Genomic DNA, 21233 nt, shown 5'->3' with positions numbered 1-21233 from the left:
ATACAGCAAATGATAACTATAGCTATTAAATCACATTTATATGGGCAGCAGTGCTATTCATTTAGATGACAAGAAACCCACAAGACTGAATTATGAACAATGTGATATTTCACCCAAAGGCATGTGGAGAGTGACAGGTGTGTTGTGAATCACAGCTGTACGTTGGAAAACCTTTCAGAGAATTACTAGAAATAAAGCAAGTCTGTTGTTTCTTATTTAGAAAAAATATGGATTCCTGAATTAGAGGGGAGTGTAAGTATGGTCTACTGCATTTCTTCCTGATAAAATACAGCTGATTACCAAAGCCATCTCTGCTTTGCACTTCTAATCAGCATTTTTAAAAGCAGTTGGCTCAGAAATAGTGCTGTGGCTATTCATCAGAGGTTCTTTTCCAAGGCTGGCTACAGATTTGTGCTTAGAATTTTACACATACCAAAGACTCAGTTCTTTCCTTACCTGTGTAAGCATATATCTCAGGGAGGTACAGCTGGACCACAGGTTTATAGTAAGTTCAATTGGCAACATGCAAATAGATCTGTAGAACCATGAGCAGTGCCTAAGCACTGCTAGCATCAGAGGCCTCTTTATATAAGAATTCGAGCATTCATTCTCCCCCAGAAATATACTTTTCATATGCCTGCTTATCTACAGTGGCTTTGTTTCAGAGTTGTTCTTTATATCTTTTCCTATAGAGAGAATGTTAACTAGAGAGCAGTCATCAAAGACATCTTCTTAAAGAAGAAAGCCAAAGCCAAAATTTTCTAAGCTTTTTGCATTAGGCTCAGTGAGTGCATGATCTTAGAACACGTATCAGGCCCTGAGAGATGGATGGCCGAGAGATGCTAATTTGAGTTCAGATATGAACTTAAAGTACAAAACAGCTCAGCAGAGTCAGGTCTTAGGCAGTCTGGGATTTGTCAGCTGGTAAAACATAACTGTATAGGACAGCTGAGCAGCTGAAGGACATAAGTGTACATAGCTGTGTTGGCTGTACCTCTCCCCCACCCCAAAATCAGCTAACTGCACCCTAGATTTTACTGTAAATAAATAATAGATTTAAATCTCTTGATATGAATACTTAAATTTGGAAAAGGAGATCCCCTTACAAATTAAATTTCCTATGCTGAAATGAGTCTTAGCAGTCTTCTAGGTGTTGTTCTGAGTTTATCTACACTTGAAGTTCAATGGCCCAGTCTATAAAGAACATGAGATCTCACAGTAATGTAGTGTAAAAGAAGACACCCATGAGATGCAGAGCATCCTGTTTAAGAAGCATAAAAAGTGAAGTGATTTGGCTTATTCAGGAGATCTGCAGCAGAGCTAGAAACTGAGTTCCTCACTCCTACCTTAAGAAAGGGAAGCTGAGGAGAAATTGTTCCTTACTTTCCCCAAGAGACCAGGTACAGCAGCCACATCTGCAAAGCACTTTCTGGTGACTCATTGCTTATTTCTCCAACCATGGTATCTGTTGTAGAAAGATGCTGTCTGACATTTCAGTCCTTCCCTCCTCAAAATTTATCTGCTGTCTAGACTGACTGTCAGCAGCAGAGTTCCTGAGTAGCGCTAGTATGGAGGTGGCTAACCTTTTGCTTCAGACAGGCACAGAGCTAATCGCCCCTTGCAAGTCTGCAGTTTTCTTAAAATGTTTCCAGGCTGTGGGCTGAGAGACTTCTCTGTAGGATCACCCCTGGACTGCGAGCAGGGACAGATGGAGGGCCTGTCACAAAGCAGGTGGTAAATTGCATCTATTGGGCTCTTCTCAAAGTTGGTTTGAGAGGCTCTGAGATTTTCTATGGACTAAAGTATCTTTGTTATGTAACAGATTACAAAATAACTGAACAAACAGTCCTATTTTATCTCACTCTGCTAGCAGCACCATAGCCTAAAAGGACTAGATCTATATAAAGGTGTAGGCCTAATCCAAAACAAAGCTCCATTTGAGTGAGGATGTCAAGGTGAGACTCATAACCACAGCATTTGTTTAAAAGCATGTAATTATTATACTCCTATAGTATAAGAAGATGGGATATGGCAGAACGTCTCAGATCAACAGTGCATAGTCTGACTGTGTTTGACCAGGGTCAGTGGTATCTGGGAATGCACAAAAGGTACCATCATGACCAAGCTGTCCATAGGGGAAGTTTAAATATAAGTCCCTATTAGTAAAAGATTATTTTTCCCCAGAGCTCCTACTGTTTGGTTAAGTATTACAACAGCTATTTCATACAAAGAAATGAAATGAAACCCAATCCAGTGTGTTTTCAGAAATCTTTTTAATATCCATGTAAAACGAGAAACACTTCTGTCAAACAGCTGCAAAGATGATGCAAAAACCTGGAGGAACAAACAGTGCCACAAAACTGTCTTCCAAATCCAAAATGCTCGTTCTAAACCACAGAAAAAAACCATCTTTGCATAGAGTCCAGGAATATTTTCACTGAGAAGCTTTTTAAAGTTGTTGTGGTACAAAAAGTGAATTGTGCATTAGTGTGCAGTGTTATTTTGCATAGCAGTACATGTACAATAAATAAAATCAAAGTGAAAGGCCAAATACCAAATGGAGGTAACAAAGTTATGAACAAAAATTTGGCTGATGATGCTTGACAAAATTGTGCAAATAGTCCTTTATATGCAACGTAAATATAGTAAATTCATAATGTAGAGAGAATAATGCTTTCTAGAAGGCTCAAATTCAATTAATTTAAGACAAAACATTGGATTCTGCTTATATTTACACCAATGTAAGTCCAGAGTTACTCCACTGATTTAGGGTTACTCTGGATCTCCATCAGTGTGATTGAAATTAGCATCTGGCTCACATAAATCCTACTTGCAGTTTTTCCTGACTTCCAGCAGACAGAGGGCAGAAAGCCAAAAGTGGCCCTTGGCCTTAATTATAATTGTATTACAGAGGCTTTTTCTAAAAGTCATAATTCTGATTTTGTTTTAATGCCTCATTCTTTCTGAATCATAAACCTCTCATTTTCATTCATAATGAAAAGAAACAGCTATTTTATTTTCCTGTCTATACTGTAGTTTTATAGTCAAAAGCCTATTAATATTTTCTCCTTTCTTGAAATCAAGGAATTTTTAAAAATATGTACAGTTTAGTTAAATAAATGCTGTTACCATTTCCTATGTTTGAAAGTTATTCTTCCAATGCATATCTAATAATTCCACTTCCATATATATCACCTTCTAGATAAAGGAATTAGAAGTACTATAGAAATAGACAGTTTTATGAACCTGGACAAATGAAACCCCTCAGTGAACCTCCCTGTAGGAGACACCAGAGAGCCTTTTAGAGTTTAATTTAGTTTTAAATTTCACAGGGGCAGACAGTTGGGAAAACAGTAGATATCTGCTCAAATTCAAACTCACACAAACTGAAACACTTTTTGCAAGGGAAATAAACTGTACAGAGAGTTATTTACTCTAATGTAAAGATCTGATTCCGCCCCTACTGAAACCATTGGGACTTTTCATAAACTGGACCAGATTCTAGATAATAATAACATGATAGTTAATCAATGGAAATGATCAAGGGAAGAAGAAATGTAAATGTGTGCCACAATACACACACATACACAGTTATTTCATCTGGTTTAGTGTTGCAGTCCTTTTTACATGAATGCACAATGAAAGAATACTAACACTGCCCACAGCTGTTTCTATCACTGGAAGAAAATGAGCATTCCTTCCAATTGCGAGGACTCTCTTCCTGCTTGGAAGAACTCTAGCTAGGGGCTTGGGGTGTCCTATCTTTTTGTCAGTCTCTTGATTTAAGATTTTCAGTGATGGCAGTATAAATTCCTGTGCTAGAGTGATGCCTGGAAATGATTCTACACTGTTCAAGCAACCAGAGGTAAACAAACTGAGTCTTTTTACACAAAAGCATAACTACAATAGGAAATTCTGATTTGCAGTCCAGGAGCCAAAAGTATACAACTACATGTAAGGGACAACTAATCTGCAACAAACACCAACGGAATCTTAGATCTTTTTAGCTGCCATTTGGACAGTAAAGCTAAATCCAGACGCTGCCTTCGCCTCATCATAGTCCAAAAATATCTTCCTAACAACTAATATGTTGTTACAGAGAACTCTCAAGTTGTCCAGAGTAAATTAACAGTAGTGTTGCAGTTCCGGATGTTTCTCCAAACTACAAGCCAAGATTTAAATTAAACTTAGCTAGGGCATGTTAAGCAAAGTTTAAAAATGATTTAAAAATCAGAGTAATCTAACAGAGCATGTAGTACAACACTTCTCTCTCCTGGGCTAGCATCCCTTTAGAGCAATCGTTGAGTGGTCCCAGGGAGTCCATGAATAGTAGCAACAGGGAAGAGTCTTATCGCAGTCAGTAGAGGTCCATGGCTTGAATGTTTTGAAGGACTTTCAGCACGACTTCATAACAGAATAAATACTGTTCCTGTATACAGAGGCACCAATGTGAAATACCCAATGACATTCAACTTATTAGACAAAGAACAATGAACCGACTGAAGTGCTGCTTATAACATCATCAACTTTGCAATGTGGGTACAACTTAAGGACATTCTTGTTCTTTTTGTTCCATCACTCATAAAAGTTCAGGAACGCTTTCTTATTCAACGAAGTACCTGTAAGCATGTGCTCAAGTCTCATGGAGGTCAAAGGAGGTTATCTATAGGCTTAAGCTTAGGCTAATGTTCAGTTATTATCCTGAAGAAAGATACATCCAAGCATGTGCTTAAATTTTTGTCTGCATGAAGAAAGGGGAACACCTAGTGGCATCTACATCACCTAGCCCAGCCTTATCCTGCATTTCTTCACACCTCCTATTTGCTCAAAGTTCAGCTAAACTCATCTTGTCTTTTGCTATATGAAAACTCTATGCGGGGGCAGGTTTGGCTAAATAGATGGGTTTACTGAGATGATAGCTCAGCAGTAGAGCTCAGAACTCAACTGAAGGTTGCAATTTTGCAGGGTAGCACTTATGAGAACTTACCTGTTTTGTTTGTAATCCCTGTTATTTGCCTTTCTTTTTGCCTAAAAGAAAAAAGTGGCGCTGTACCTGTACTATATTGCTGTTTTGCACTGAATTTCAAGTGCCTGTAAGCTACACCAAAGGTTATTTCGCTGTTTTTTACTTCAGTTATTTACTAAGGGACAGAATTTTTATATTTGAATCTATACACCACTTGCATAGAAAGGTGTCGTTTTCCTCAAGTGAGGGAGCTAAAATTATACTTTAAGCCCCTGATTTACCAAAGCATGTGGATGTGTACCATGAATTGGGCTTTTTAAAATCATAGGTCAGTTTGAATATTGATAGCTTACCTTAGTTTGAATCATGCCAAAACGCTGATGTCTCAGGTCTCTCACTATCTGCTTGATGTTGAACTATCAGGAGAGAACAGTTTTTATTTTGTTGACGTCCAAGTTAAAAAGAAAGGTTTAAACATGTCCTGATGGGAAAGCTATGACTCAGTTCTTTTACAAATGATGTATTTTTAATTATTATCTCTGTTGTTCAAAACAACAAAAGCAGGGCTTATTCCATTTTTTTAGGGTGAATTCTACCAGGAACTATTCTGGTCTAAGACACCCACACATATTGTTAACGTACATACTGGTTTGTAGTACATAATACGTTGCAGTACTTCACAAGGACTTGTTTGATACTTACACATAGATCTTTTTCTATATAGCTCAGCAAAACTTCAACACACAGCAAAACTCCACTTCTTCCAATCCCAGCACTGCAGTGAGCAACAACAGGTCCTCCTGTCTTGTGAGCTTTTCTCATGTAACAAATAAATTTTACAAGCTGCTCAGCCAGTTGGGGAGTACCGTGGTCTGGCCAAGTGGTAAATTGCAAGTGACTTATACTGCGCTTCTCTTCTGTCTGGAAGAGAAAGATCAGAAACATGTATTGACTGAAATATTAGTAACCTAGTTATATAAAGTCAACCAAAAAAATGAATACAAACAAGAGCGGAAGGCACTTTTGCTTTTTCCCCAGTGTTTTCGTCAAAAAAAGCTAAGTGTTGTCATATTCTGAAAAAGACTTATATTATAAAGACCTCAGTCTATCCACTAACTCTTCTGCAAAATGGTTGTTTAGATAACTGAAGACAACACACAAGAATTCAGGAGCTTTTAGGACTGAAGCCTTCCTGATAAAGTTCCAGTCAGTGCGGCTTAAGGAAACAAAATGACCTTTAGACAGCACAGACATTCAGTGAGTTAGAGCCATTTTCTTGTCAGGGTTGAGGAAACTTTCTGATTCTGTGAGCTACTTACTCATAGAAAGGCTGTGAAGCTGCAAGGCAAATACCCTAAAAGATAGATGCACAGAGAGAAGGTTAGCAATGACTCCCAGGAGCCCTGTTATGCCTCTGTGGGCTGAGGTTGGGAGGGAAATAAGCAGATGGGTTTTAAGGTTTCTTTTAGGATTGCAGAAATGCACTCTCAGAACCCATAGGCCTGAGAAATTTGCTAGATATAATTTTGGATGAGATACTGAAGTTGCTTTGTTGCCCCAAAAGGCTGTAGTTATCTTATTTGTTGGAAAGGAAACAAAGATATTTGTAAAACTAGGACATGCCAGTGCTGTTTACTAAAATTGTTTCTGTAGCTAATGTTAAGCTGTACTAATGGAACAGTATTGATAGGATAGCCATGATAATAAGATGATAAGTGCTATTGTAAGTCAGATATAAAAGAGTAATGTTTACAAGAATAATGTATAAAGTAGAGACAATAAAAAAGCATCATTAATAGAACGGATCTTTGGAACTTTTCCTAGGACAATGTTTCTTGTGACCAGCCAGCCAAGCCATATTAAGCTCAATGCAAAAGAACTATTTGAATGCATGCATGAGTTTCTGCTGAAGTAAAAAAAAAAATTGATCCTGGTCTGAGACAAACGTAGCAAAAATAACATGTTTATTGAAACAAGGTAAGAACTCAATCACATATAATGGCCAATCTTCCCATCTTAATCATTTCTTAGGTAGACCCATATCAAGTGCTTTCGTGTGCTTTGCACTCAGTGACTTGGATCTGTTTTGTTTTGGTTTTTTTTGTATAGAAAAATTGTTTTCTTGATGGAAAAAGAATCAAGTTAGTCTGGAACGAGTTAGAATCTTTAAGAATTCCATAAACTAATCTGTCCTGCTGAAGTAGCTCTGAATTTTGACGTACTACTGAGCTAAGACTAATGGGCTTCCAGTTGTTCCAATTTCTGTGTTCTTACAAGTAGATTTGTTAGGTGTTTAATATGTTGTCAGATTTGTAGGTTCATGTGCATTCATGTCTTTTCATGAATGAAAGAAGTGTCATTCTTTCTAAATCCTGGAATGAAAACTACCTTCTCCCCCTCTTTCCTTCCACTCACGGTTACAGAATAGGAGGCCATTCTGGCAGCCTTTACTAACAATGTAATTTGATAAGAATGATAAGCAATTCTGCAAAATACTGAGCACACTGATTCTGTGACTATTAAAGAACTAGTTTTTGAACATTCTTGTCCAAAAGTGTATAATATTGGATCCTCTGCTTGCGCAATGAGCAAAGAGGAAGCATCCCATTTACCCTAAGTTCGTGCCTGTTATTCAGATGTTCACATTTCTAAAAAATACCCAGCAAATATGACACAAGAAACAAACAATAATCTCAATATTTATTCATGTAAACAATTTCTTGATCTACAAAAATATTAACTATACTCAACGTACCTGCTTGTTGATCACTTCTATTACTCTAATTACAAAGTATTCCAATATCTGGTAACTGCCTAGCCTGAGATGGAAGTTATCCAGGTCTATAGATTCATGTGGAGGTTCAGGCCAGTATCGATGACATTTGACTTTTCCTAGCTCCACTTCTTTTGTCATCATGGCAATCACATCTGATTCATTCTCCCAAACCATTTGCCAGAAATCAGGTATGGTGGAAGGCAGAGGCCCTTGGGTTATAATGTAGAAATGTTCCTCTTCTCCAACTTTCATTCTGATGTAACTTGCGTTAATGTAGCCATTGTTTTCTCCAAGAGGAACTCGCGTCTTATCATCTGCACAGAAACAGAAAGTTGCTTTTTAAGCTGTAGATCTGAAACAGAGTTCTGCCGCACCTAGGATCTAAGAGATGGGGAACCTGAGCCTCTAGCAGTAAAATACTGTCTCTGGTTTTTAAAATACATTTGGATAGCAGCATTAGTATCAATCACTGCTAATAGGAATTCCTGCACTGTATGTACATTGTATGGTTCACTGCAGCTGAATTTCTCTTAAGGTACTTCCACTACCCTCTGACAAGCCTTCGGCGTTCATTCAAAATAGCGTATCCCGCACTGCTATTCATATATGGCATGGGACCATTGTCACTGGATATTAGTTTTATAAAAGAGGAAATCCCAAGAATCTATACTGTACACTAATATACAGAGGTGACTGTGTTACAAATTTTGCATGCGTAATCCTGCTGCTGCTGTTTAGAAAGACTTCAAGGGTCCAAAAGGAAAGCGTTCTCTTGCTGTCATGATACCTCTAGGGAATAGCTTGGCAGTACATTGGAAATGGGGTTTTGGAGATCCTTGTTAACAGCGATCATTCAGCTCTTGGATTCAAGTCTTCCTTCTAAAATTACTTCTTATCAGTGGTGAAACTTTTTTCTGGCTTAGAATCAGATCAGAGTCGAACAGCCGAAAGATCAGGTTGGATATTATGCTTTCAAATACTTCTGAAAGAATCTTGTAGCTTTTCGAGAGCTACATAACTCTATGATTTCCACTATGCTTTCCAGAATTCCATTGTGTTCCAAGCAGTAGATGTAACTGTAGATTTAAATAGATTTAAAGAACTGCTATTACAGTTCAAGTTACATTTCCTCACAGAAATATAGTAGATCAATGTCTCTGAGAAAGAGGGAAGGAAACACTAAGATAGGTGGCCCCCTACTAGACCAAGTCCTGCCTTGTGGAGGATGAAGCTTCAGAAAGTTACATATTGTGCAACACAGACATCCTTACATAAACTCCCAAGTCCAACCTCACCTCTTTTGGAAAAATCTCACACATTTCATTGTTAGTGGAGCTCTCTGTGGCTCAGGATAGGTTAGATTTGCCTCCTACAACTCAGTCTTATAGCTGTTTTTCTGGTTTCCCATGTCTTCGTCCACTGAATGTGTGTGTATGTCTTATTACTGTGCATACTTACATGGAAGAATATCTCGATATCTGTTTTTTTCACAGTTTTCTGGTGCTTTGCCAGTTCTGCAGTCGTCTGTTGGTTTTACATGTTCTAAAGCCTAGATCAAAGAGAAATAGTCAATCCATGTTGCTCACATTACAGAGAACCTACAGAGTTAGTAAGCAAACTTACTGATTTATGTGACCCAGGATCAGTAAACAGAATTCTTGCAGTAGCAAATCATTACAACATGCTCTAAACTTTTAGGCCAGGAGTTCAATTGCATTGTATTTTCTTCAACGTGCACAAAATTTCTGGGCTATTCAAATGAAGTTTCCAACTCACATCCTCAGTGCTGGTTATTAAAGATCCCTAGTGTGTACTACTGTAAAATAGATGTTTATAATAGAGTCTTGGCTAAAAGTCAGCATTCCTGATCAACAGCATGCTAACTAAATTGCCAGTTGTAGCACTGGTAACAGATAGCAAATGTCAGCAGATACTTTTCAGTGACAGAGGAAATGATGGATATAGGGAACAACACCAAAGATGTTAAGTGCAAATTGTATGGTCAAAAGTGTTTCATAGCAGATCTAGGGGAACAGGATGCAGTGAAGTCAGGGAGCTGGAAAGTATAAGTTAATTCCATTTACACTTCGTGACATTTCATTTGATTTTCATTTGAGTTACCTTCAGTTTTCTTCCTCTCTTTTACCTCTTCATATGCATTGTACTAACTTGCACCATGCTCAGCCAGCACATTGTGCCTCTGTACAGTGTATACAGCATGAAACACGTGACAGTTCTTTCACATCTTCATCAGTTCCTACAGCTTTTACTTGAATAAAATACCCATTGCCTTTGGCACTTCAGTGCTTTTCCTGTTAGATCCTTATGTTTTCTGAGCAGACTCATGACTTAGCTCATAGCATCTTATGCTGCATCAGTAATGGTATGGAAGCCCTTGAGCTTTGGGGAAAGTTAACAAATCTTGTACATTTGAGCTGATGGGATTTTGTATTCAGAATGTCAGAGGCAGAAAAGAACTGATAAAATTATGATTACTATGGAAAAATGGGAGCAATCTATTCTGGTGCTGAGTACATCCATTAAAGGAAATTCCAGTACTGTGTTAAAGAATTATGAAATAATCTGTTCTTTGGTAAGTTTACTGATAACCCCCCATCCTGAGTACTTATTTATATCCTGAAACAATATAGCTTATATGTTTTTATAATTTTACATTTTTCATAATTTATATGCCATCAGATGTAACTGTGTATTTTCATTATCTATGGAATTATTTTATTCTTTTTATTTTCTGTTTTAGTCCCACAAGGTTCCTGACCTTAATAGCATCTTGTGGCAATGTATTCCATGGATCACTTGAGCATCATGTGAAATGTGTGTTTCCTTTCATCAAGTAAATGCTTCAACTAGTGAATTCCTAGCAGCACGGATTCCTTGCTCTGTTGCAACCTCTAGAATACTTCTTAGGCTTAATTTCAGCAGAACTGAGGGAGGTAATAGAAAAAAGTTAATCTATGTGAGAAAAGTTAATCTACGGCAAGATCTTTGGACAAGAAACAGTGTAAGCCTGACCCGTCTGTAAAGAGAGATCCAAATACAGCATACCCCAAAAAGCACAGAGTGGAAGCCCCATTCTAGCTGGAATAATTCTCTGAAAAAGTGGAGTCAGTAAAGACACACAAATAGATCTCCCATATGGCATGTGGAATGCTAATAAAAATCACTTTCTTAGCTTTGCTAAAAACTCAGATCTTAAACAGAAATCACACTTTACCATAAACTCTTTTAAGACCTCTTGGTTCTCAATCTGCAGCTGAAGACCTCGAATAAGACCTCTGATGCCAGTCCTTGGACCTGCTCCAGTCAGTGAGGGTTTAAAGTTAATTAACTGAGTCAGCTCATCCTCGGAAACAAAAGTTCTGCCTATGCATTAACAAAAAGAACAGAAAAGTTTTTAATAATTATTATTCACAGTGCATAGCTTTGACTTTAAAAAAACAGAGGACTGCAATATTTAAGTACATTTTTTTACTTATATTGTGGTAGTGAAACACAGGAAATATTTTTGGCTTTGTTATGTTCACAGTAGAAAAAAGAATAAGTCAGTACCGTGTATCCAAACAGCACCAAGTTTTGTGGTATTTGAAGGTGGATCTAACTACTGGAACTTCTGGCCTTACACAGTTTCTAAATAGAGTCTAATCTAAATAAAATGTTCTTACAGAATTGTAAACTTTAACATTAGTTTATATTGGTGTAGGAAACTCTGACCGTATCTTTACAGTAAATCACCCTTATGCTTCCAACAGTTCCCTGAAAGTGAGTATTGTCACATCTCACTGCTAGGAATAATCACTGTAAATTCCTCCTCCCTGCAGTCAGAAAATATCTTCTGTTCTCTTCATTTTACCTCACACTCCCCCTCAAGACCAAGAGATGAAGTATCTTTCATGCACCAAAGCTAGAATTCAGTTTAATAATCAGCTCATCCTGGCCCAGAACTTGACAGATTAAAAATATGGATAAACACTTAAATCTCCAGAAATATCACTTTTGGAGCAATTGAAAAAAAAAAGCATATTACCAATTTCTGTTACTATGAAGAGTAAAACAGTAGTGCCTTTGGTAAAAATACTGGCTCAAGGCAGAGGTAGTATGGAATTTGTTTTTACGGTCATAGGCTATTGTTAGCAAAGAATAAAATTTCAGTTTTCTCAGAGAAAGCCTGTATGGTCGGTTCTACAGCTTTGCTATAGGCTGAAGACAAGGAGCAATGCTCTCTGTTTTCTTAGTGGAAGATGTCATTGCTACTCCACTACATAAATGTTGTATTTGCTATGTTTTTGTCTTGGGTGACGACTTGCGTTGGTCTTGCCTAAACCCCTTCTATTCACTTTCTGTAGCCCTCACAAGTGTAAGGGTTTTCTATGAACTAGTCAACTGAGAGTGGGCTACATCCCATTCTTCTCCTTTTCCTTTTACCACAGGTACACCAGACTTGGGCTTTTGGGTCATCGCAGGTCTGGCAGTAGGAAATTAACAGCTTCTAAATGACCACAGTTTTGCAGCTAGAGCTTGAGCCTGACTCCCTGTAGGTTCACCTCCTCCTATAATGTCATTGCTCTTATGTCTGTATGACATCAGGGCAGTTACTGAAAACCCTTTCTAGTCCCCTATTTCCACCTCCTGGGTAAGGTGGCCTCGTTAAAGGACTGTAATCATATTCCAGGTAAATTACTTCCATATGACAAAAGCCTCTAGTCATGTTGCTGTTATGTTGGCAGAAAAACTGTTGTGGTTGATCACTATGTTTGCAGTTTTTAATTAATGGACTTTCCATGTAATTAATAGAAGAAGCCTTCCTTAGTATTTTGGATCAAGAGAGTGATATAGACTAATCATGGTGAAAACTGATTAAGAATCCTATAGGTGCCTTTATGCAGCTGCACTCTCAGGTATACATACGTTAGTTCACAGTAAGCGTTAATTTAGTGCTGTGTTCCAGGTCAAGTGAAAAAAAAAAAAAAACATTGAGCAACTAATAAAAGATACATCATCTTGTGTGTTTCCTAGCCAGCACAGCTTGGCAGCGTGAGGGGGAGGGCTCTAATTTACCTCTGATAAAAGCTACCAGCAAGTCATTACTTCCACAGACCAAGAAGAAGCAGAAGAGACCTGTATTTCAGGGAATTTATGGGATATGGCAGCATCTTCAGTATGATCCCTTTTACAAATAATTCTCTCGTTTGGTGCAGAAGCAGCTGAATTTCCCTTAGGAGTGACTAGGCAATTTCCTTCTGTAAATGCTCGTCTGAGATCTCTGAGAAGTTTTAGCACTTGATCTATGAAAATGCTTCTGCATATGTTTAAGTACATCAGTTCTAGAGGATTTAATGAAATTATTATATGAAGTGAAATACAGTGACTGTAGGAACAGAGTCTTGAAATAGAGTATGACCCTTTCGTTCTACATGTTTATATAAGCCTTTACTTTTTTGAGGAGTTGTAGAGAACAGTAAGGAAGAGAAGAGAAGAATGATTTCAAGGACCTATTATATCCAGTGATAACAAACACATTTTGTAGTATGTTCCTGAAATTTATTGCATTAATTCTCAATGCCTTCTTTGACATTGTCTTTCATATATGGAACCGGCCTTCTACCACATCTAGGTCTATTTTCTGTATCTCTTGTAAGATAATCCATCTGCTTTTGTTTTATTCATTTTGGGACAAATTAAGAATTTCAGTTTTTTAATTATGCACTGAAATCTTCCCACAAATTTGCTTCTGACCCAAAATGCAATGTTTATTATTTAGTTCAGTCACTGAACCAATGTATCATTTCTTTGCCCTATCTAATAGTGCATGATTTGAAAAAGTATCGTGATACTGCTCAAACTAATTCAGCAACCTTCTTTTCCTCTTCCTTGCTCAGTTTGTACACCTAATCAAATACAGTCAATGTATTCAGAGATTTTTTTCCCTTTGAAGAAGGACATAATACGTGACATGATATGTAATCTCTGTTTATCTGGCTTTGATCAGAGATCTGCTAAAAACAGACAGAGTTTCTTCGTTAGCTCAGGGAAAAGTTGCCCATATTTTTGACAGTGAAGCCTGTGATCGTGGTTCTCACAGGGGTGGTGAGGAGGTGGTGGCCAGCAGGGCTGCCCTTCCTGGAGTCTGTGAACTAACATTCAGTCTCATGTTCCTCCTTCTAGCGGTTCTCCAAAGGAGTTTGGGAGCTCCTGAGGTTGGCCTTCTACCTGCTGAGGTCTGGTGTGCATCAGAGGTGAAAACTGTTTCCCAAGTGGCCACAGTTAAGACACAAAGACCAGATCCTTAGCTTGTATACAAGGGATTAGCGTTCATCTCACTGTACGTGTACTGGGGGGCTGGCCTGTTACATTAGGGAAACGAGAATTTTTGCACAGTTACTTCTAGGTAGAAAGGAAATCCTCCAGGGTGTATCCTCCTCTTCATTGTTCCAGCTGTCTGATTCCGACTGCTGACTCTCTCTTCTTGTGTAGCCTTCGCACTCTGCATATCTATAAAACAAGGTTAGCTGAATGGTTTTACTGGAAGAGGCATAATCTGTGATAATCTGGCCTGTGTGAACGTTTTGGTTTTAATCTGTTCACAGTTGCTTTTAACTTTCTTGAACAATTATTTTCCAGAATTGTTGTGAACTTGGAAGACTGTAAGCTCAAGGATTAATTGTATCTTTTTGTCTGGGGTAGCGTTTGCAAATATAGTTAGTTTAAAACTACCATTATCTGTATAGGCTGTTTTTTCAAAAAGCTGAGAAGATGGTTTGTATAAAAAGCTGCCAAAAACTATGTTTAAAGTGAAGTTTGTCATAGTTATAAATAATTGAAAAATAGGGTCATGTATGAAAAACTGTGAGATTGTCATAGGTAAATAGGCCCCACTCAATAATGTTACCTGAACTATTTAGAGAATTATAGAGCCCTCAAAAATGTTTTTGGTTGAAGGCATGTCTACAGTCCAGAATACAATTGTAATGTATGCAGAATGGGCCAAATATGCCTGTACTAGCCAAATCCAATACCCTGCACAGCTAACATTTGCTCTTAGTTCTTAGAGGCTTGACCATATTACAATCTTATATAATCCTCTCCTATATAGGATTATAATACATAATGTAAGAAATAGAAAAAGGCAGCCTTAAGAGGGAGAATAAGAGAACAGTATAAATAGCAGCTTTGTTGCAGGCTGTGCATGTTCAAGTTAGCTAAAGCTTTTGCAAGTAGAAAGTAGAACTACCTGAAAATACTAGAGGTAAAAATTCAGACCACAGGGTGGGGGTCAGAAAGTTAGCTTAATTGCAAAACAACCAGGAGAGATACTTATTATCCTTATATAGGATAAAATAACTTAGTATTAGCAATAGATATATTTGCTTATATGTAAGGTAATTTAATAGTGATCATACCTGATTACCTGGTATAGATCAAGATAATTTTGTATTAGTGATGAGATAGTAGCTAGTGGCATTGAACCTATTTTCATATGGATGTTCTCACTTCCAAATGCTCCCAAGACTTCTTTCAAACTTGGTCTCTGTATGCAAGTAAGTTAGGGAAGATTTTCTTCCCTAATTGATTGGCTGACTATTACTGTTCTTACAGAATTTTAAGTTTTAAATGTAAGCATTTATAACCTTTTTTCCATTTAAAAAGGAATATAAATCATAAAGAAAATAATCATATATTTCACGTATTCTGTATCATAGCAATAAACAAACTGCCCATATCTTATCAGTACCGCATTATTCTTTGATTGCCCCTTGTACTGTATATTTAAAACTCTAAGTAAGATTCTTCTTTTCTTGTACTGTGCACCCAGATACTTTCTTTGGAGTGACGTCCTCAAATTCTCTTGGTCCTCAGATGCCTGGGGTCCAACATCAGTATTATTACAGCCGTAGGAGCAGAGGGCCCAGAACAGGCTGCAGGACGTGCTTCAGACACAAAACCCATGGGGAGCCTGCTCACCTCGAGCGCAGCTGGGCTGCCACAGCTCTTCTTGCACTTTCTCGGCTAGCAAGTTGAAAGGCATGTCTGCATGAGTTGCAGTTACACTTCTGAACTGTGTTGTACACACATTCACTGTGTACAAGCCCTCAAGGTTTTTCTCATGACCACAATATTTTTATATTTGCTAGTTATTCCTTATCACTGGTTACTTTTGTTACAGTAAATTATTTTTGTTTTCTGACTGGCTAGCTTCCAGACTAGAATTCAACCCTACCAGTGGCATCAGTGGGAGCAGAACGCAGTGGTCCTGAGAACCAAGCCATGAAGACCATTAAGAAAACAAGAGATTTTCTATATGCATATGCCTAAAAGCTTTTGTCTCGTTTCTCTTAGCTGTTGCATGAAAGTTGTTTAGCAGCTCTTTCTGCAGATGGAGCTGCATTTCAATAGAACTATGTATATATAATTTGGGACATCTGAGTGTGTTTGCATACCATATTAGTATAGCTCTGGAAATAAAAGAATAACCTATCCATAATATTTATGTTGATAATTTTTACTATATCTGAAGGACTTACCTGTCTGCGTTCTTACTGGTAATATCTTGATATTCTTGTCCAGCCAGCTGATCTTGCAAAAGGGAATTGTGTTTACTTTTGGGATTCTGTAGGTATAAAATAAGAAAAAGCTGTGAAAAATCAGTAAAAGGAAACATAAACAATATAGGTATTTCCATCAGTATTCTTTTTTATTATCTGACAAAAATGTGTCCTTCACCCAAGAAGGAAAGGGAAGATGTAAAGAATAGCCTCCGCTTTGAGAAGAAAGTACATAACTGACTCAGCACTGCAGGATCTACTAGGAGTAAAAAGCCCCATTAGCTGTATTTGTGAGCTTCATAACAATGCAGTTTTCAGAAATCTCTGTACAAGCTGGCATGCATGGGTGAACTTTGAAAAGGTTCATGTTAATTATATCCTCTCTGATCTCATAAAGAAAGTGCAGACACAGGAGTCATGATCCACAATCTGCTCTTTACCTCCCAACTCTTGGCAGCAGAAAGCACCAGTGTTTGAGCTGGAATTGTTGGTAATAATTTCATTTTTTATCCCAGACACAACGGTGCCAGCTGTTAGAAACAGGGTGCAGCTGCTCTGCAGAAGAAACACTCAACAGAGAAGGCAGAAGCTTGATTGCCCTCCAGATGGGAGTAGAAGCAATAGTACTGGTGGCTGTTTTTCAGTACTAGAGAATAATAACTGGATGGTGCATTTAGATTATGATGCAGGACATCTGCCTGTAGTGTATGGAAGTGACTCCTTCTCAACTGTAACATTTGACAGATAATTATTTAAATTTTAGCTCGGACTGGAGTTGTTCTTCTTCTTTCCCTGCTTAATATTCCTAATGCACTCAGAAAACCACCCCAGCATGTTACACAATATAAACTATTGAATGCTCCAAAGAATCATTACAGTAGCTGCTGCTTATATGTTACTTTCTTACTTTCATACTTATATTTCTCCATTAGAAGAGGGGGATTCATGGGTGCACATTTAACCATGAATTAATTTATCCAGTTTCTGCATATACTGACCACAGTGGTTGGAGAATGCTATATGGGTTTTTGTTTTCTTTTTGCTGAGGAAAGATTTTTTACTGCTGCTTTTATGAATCTGTTTGGAGGTTTTTTTTTTTTTTTATTTCCTGGTAGCTTGTCGTTTTCCAAGACTACATGTCTGGAGTGGATGGCAGCTGTGCTCTGTAAAGTAAAGTGCAAATAGTTCCTATTCATAGAAGACAGAGCTAAAGGCAAGCTGAAAATAATGAAGAATAGAGAGTTTAGGGAACCAATTCAGCAAAAAATTTAGGCATGAGCTTAAAGTTAGGCATATCCTTTGCTGAACTAGGTAGACTTAATCACCTGCTTAAAACTAAGAGGGTGTATTAATGCCTTGCTAACTCTGGAGTCTAATAAGGAACCTGTAACCTTAGTAGAAATTCCCACTTCTGATTTCTTTGACGTTCTTCTTTGTTAGATCATGGACGTAACCTTGTCTTGATATGATTTTTTACCAGTCTCTAACAGTTTATTTCCAACATTCATTCCAACTGCGTACTAAAAACTATCTCAATAGATCCCTCTTAAAGGTTTTCGTAGCTTATTCCTTTCAAGGATTTCCTCCATTTCCCTTTTTCTAGTTTCATTAGCATTGGTTGAGGCAGGGTTTGGGGCCTTTTTTAGCTCTGGAGATGAAAAAGACGTACTTATCACACTTTCTGAAGAGTTGTTTCACAGTTGTATAACTCAGAAAGGATAGAGGCTGTAAAATTTGAATGTGGAGTGTTTTGCAGGCCTTACTAAGATTTAAAAACATAACCCAATTTGAAGAAGTTTGAGAGCCTTAGAGTTATGAATATTAATAGGAAGATAGGTGAATAATATTCTTTTGAAGTATATTACATTTTAAAGTACTAAAAGAACGGTAAAATTGATAAATCATTCATTCCAAAATTATATAGCACTAGAACTCGCATTGCTTGTGCAACCTTCCTTTCCCTGCTCCCCCTCCCCCCCAATTTAATATGTATGTTGTACTAATCATATGCTCTTATCTCAGTGGAATCCCTGACTCATTCAAATGTTACCAGCTCCAGTGATTGCAGCACACTTTCCTCAAGCTAATCTTTTTTCACTAACAAGGTGTGGCTCTAAATTCGCTTGCCTGCATTGCACCAAACCCTTTCTGTCAACAAACATACAAGTACATTGCCTGATAACTTCTAGAAGTCTGATTCAAATTTTACCTGGCTGCATATCTGGTTGGATTCCTCTTCTTCCTTGAAACTGAAGACAGGGTGAGCTCCTAGGCTTCCCTCAGCACTGTGGTCATCTGAATACAAGAAAATAAAATCCAAGTAAAATACCTCTAAAGCATGAAAATATAAATCCATTTCTTCTGTGCAGCCCACACCAGGGGACTTCGGTCTTGGAAGAGGAATTGAGATACAGGAACAGAAACTGGAAGGAAATATTCCTTTTCTGGTTGCTCTGGGAGGGGCAGAAAAGCACAAATGGCACATATCACCATTCAAGAAGCCAGCATAATTTAGTTGACCAGAAGGTGCACTGAAGGAGCCACCTGTATCATTAAGAGTCATAAAAAAATCCATAATAGAATTTAAATCTGCCCTTCCAAACCCAAATCATGCCTCTACAGTGATGAGGGACAAATAGTATAGATTTACTTCAGTGCCAATCCTTCCATAATACCATTGGGTTTTACTGGTTCAGGAAAACAGTTAGAACTTCCCAGCAACTGTGTAATTCACCAGCGTCATGCAAGGCCCAAATAAATGTCACTGCAGCTAGTCCTTTGAATTTGCACAGCTGGAGGAAAGCCTAGTCTCACCAAAGCCATTTTGCTACGCCCTTTAGTGGAGCCAGAACTTCGGTCAGCCTTTTTGTACCTGGCTGCCTTTCCCTCTTCTGCCTCACTTATCCCAACAATTAAACTGGAGCTGGGATGGGGAAGCGAGCATTCTCCTTCCAGGCTGGAGCTGAACAGTTCTCTCAGCCTTACAGAAAGAGGCTTTAAGGCATTATGGTAAAAGATTGGTTGAAAAGTCAATTGCAAATCACTGAAAAAGAAATAGGAAAATTTAAATATGCCATATTTGATATCCTTGAACCTTACAGTCAGCTGCTGCCTAACCACAGAATTACCTAGAATAGCTAGGCAGGTAAGTTTGCATCAGTGAAGTTGACTAGATGCATAAGTGTTTGCTGTTAAATATATCCAAAACCCACAGTCACCTGTGCATCTCTCTCCAGTCAGCTGGGGAGAAAACAGATCTCAATGACAGTGACTTCTTGCCTGAGGAGATTTGAAACAAAGCTCCCAATTTCTAACAAGTAGGCTAGAAGGGATTTTAAGGAGGAATCCTCTGTTCTTCCTATTGAAGCTTCTCCACATTGTAGGAAATAATTCTGTGTTCAAAGAAATAGAATACTGAGGACTATAAATCCATCATCTTTTGGTAATAGTCTGCCCCTGCTCCTACTCCCAGATTTAATAAATATTTAAATTTTGCATTTCTTTAATTAGAGATAGTCAGCTCTCTGAGCACTGCCTGTGTAGGAGGGTGTGCTCTCAAACTAATAGCAATCAGCCTGGGAGCAGAGGCTTCTAGCTTTGAGCATGAGCAGACACAGAAGGGAGAGGACCTGTCTGCCAGGCAGATCACAGGTCATAGCGCTTCCAGAAGGTAAAGTAGCAGCCCTGGGATATGAAATTTGTGGGAAATGGATTTTAGCAGTTGGGTCAGGAACTGGTTGTGATTTTTATCAGTAAGTTCTACAGAACTGGATAAAATCAGTGCAAACTCGGAACCATCATGACCTAAAAACACAAGCTAAGTTAAGAGTGTCTCTGAGGGTCCCACAGCTTTGTCTCCACCATTCCAAGGTTTAAAATCACACTTGGGCATCCCCTGTGATCCTAAATCTTGCATGGCTTGGTCTGTGCTGTAAGGCAGGGTAAAGAACTTACTTGTATTTACAGCTATGAATTAGGAGTAACTGTAAAGTTAGTGAAATTAAAACCGAGCCCAGGCATCGTGATCCCACTTTTAACATGTACTGAGTGGATGCAGCTGCTTACCAGACTGTGCTTTTGTGTTTTGAGAGGAAGGTGTATTATTGCTCTGGTTGCCTGAAAAAGCCCAATGCAAAGCCACGCTTCGGCAGACCGTGAGCTGAACAGTGCCTCGAGCCTTGCGTAGCAGATCTATAACAGTTTGGCGTGGCAGACCAGACACTAAAGTCTCATTCACCTGAAAAACACAATGACATGTACCTCCAGGTTCCTATAACAGAAGGCTATTACATATCTCAGCACTGAGCATGTTTTACACATCTTCTCTGCAGTTCATGTGTTCTCATTCTCTTCCATTTTAGTAACTCGTTTGATCCTCTCCGCTCTACTTTTTTATACCATGATTGCCAGCAGTGCACAACAGAAGTATAGTCTGTGCTTTATGGCACACTAAGAGGACATCATTTCCCTCCGCTCCTCAGGGAAAGGGAGGAGAGAAGGAAGTAAATGAAAAATAGAAAACAAAACAACAAAATATTGAACCTCTTGAAAGGGGAAACGGGGGGGAGAAAAAAATAATTTAGGGTACAAAAAGTGATTTGCAGTTTAAAGGTGATTAGGACAGAAAGATTATGAATAAAGGTTCAAAAGCCCTAACCCCTGTGCTTTTTGGCTGTCTTGATACTACCTGACTGGTACCTGTGATAGGTTCCTCCCACTCTCCTGCTGGTCTGCTATTGTATGCACGCTGTGGTCAGCTAGCTCTCGCTCCCCTGATTTTCATGTGGAGTCCTTGCTGGGCACAGCTACACTGCAGAATAGTTGTACTTCACTGCTTGCCCTCCTGATCTGGGTCTGCTTATGTCTTGGGGTGCCCTACAGTCTTCTTCCTGCTCATGGAGCTAGGTTTCCTTCCGCAAAAAGCAAGAGA

The 21233-nt window shown here is 38.4% G+C and overlaps 1 protein-coding gene across 5 annotated transcripts in view; it reads right to left on the bottom strand.

The window, feature by feature from the left end:
* Positions 1–2262: 2262 nt before the first annotated feature.
* Positions 2263–21233, bottom strand: part of FRMPD2 (FERM and PDZ domain containing 2) — an 80324-nt gene continuing 61353 nt past the window's right edge. For all 5 annotated transcript variants that reach the window (XM_068950203.1, XM_068950205.1, XM_068950204.1 and 2 more), the window contains 10 exons: positions 20369–20540; positions 18513–18598; positions 16283–16368; positions 14143–14252; positions 10978–11126; positions 9201–9291; positions 7722–8056; positions 5669–5887; positions 5320–5382; positions 2263–4429 (listed from right to left, as the gene is read on the bottom strand). In XM_068950203.1, coding sequence (XP_068806304.1) covers positions 4358–4429; positions 5320–5382; positions 5669–5887; positions 7722–8056; positions 9201–9291; positions 10978–11126; positions 14143–14252; positions 16283–16368; positions 18513–18598; positions 20369–20540 — 1383 coding nt within the window. In that variant the 3' untranslated portion in view covers positions 2263–4357. The remainder of the gene's footprint in view (positions 4430–5319; positions 5383–5668; positions 5888–7721; positions 8057–9200; positions 9292–10977; positions 11127–14142; positions 14253–16282; positions 16369–18512; positions 18599–20368; positions 20541–21233) is intronic.

Source organism: Struthio camelus, chromosome 7 (assembly GCF_040807025.1).
Source record: "Struthio camelus isolate bStrCam1 chromosome 7, bStrCam1.hap1, whole genome shotgun sequence".
NCBI classification, from domain to species: Eukaryota; Metazoa; Chordata; class Aves; order Struthioniformes; family Struthionidae; genus Struthio; species Struthio camelus.
The sequence above is the reverse complement of the archived record's forward strand: the minus strand, read 5'-3'. Positions and strand labels throughout refer to the sequence as shown.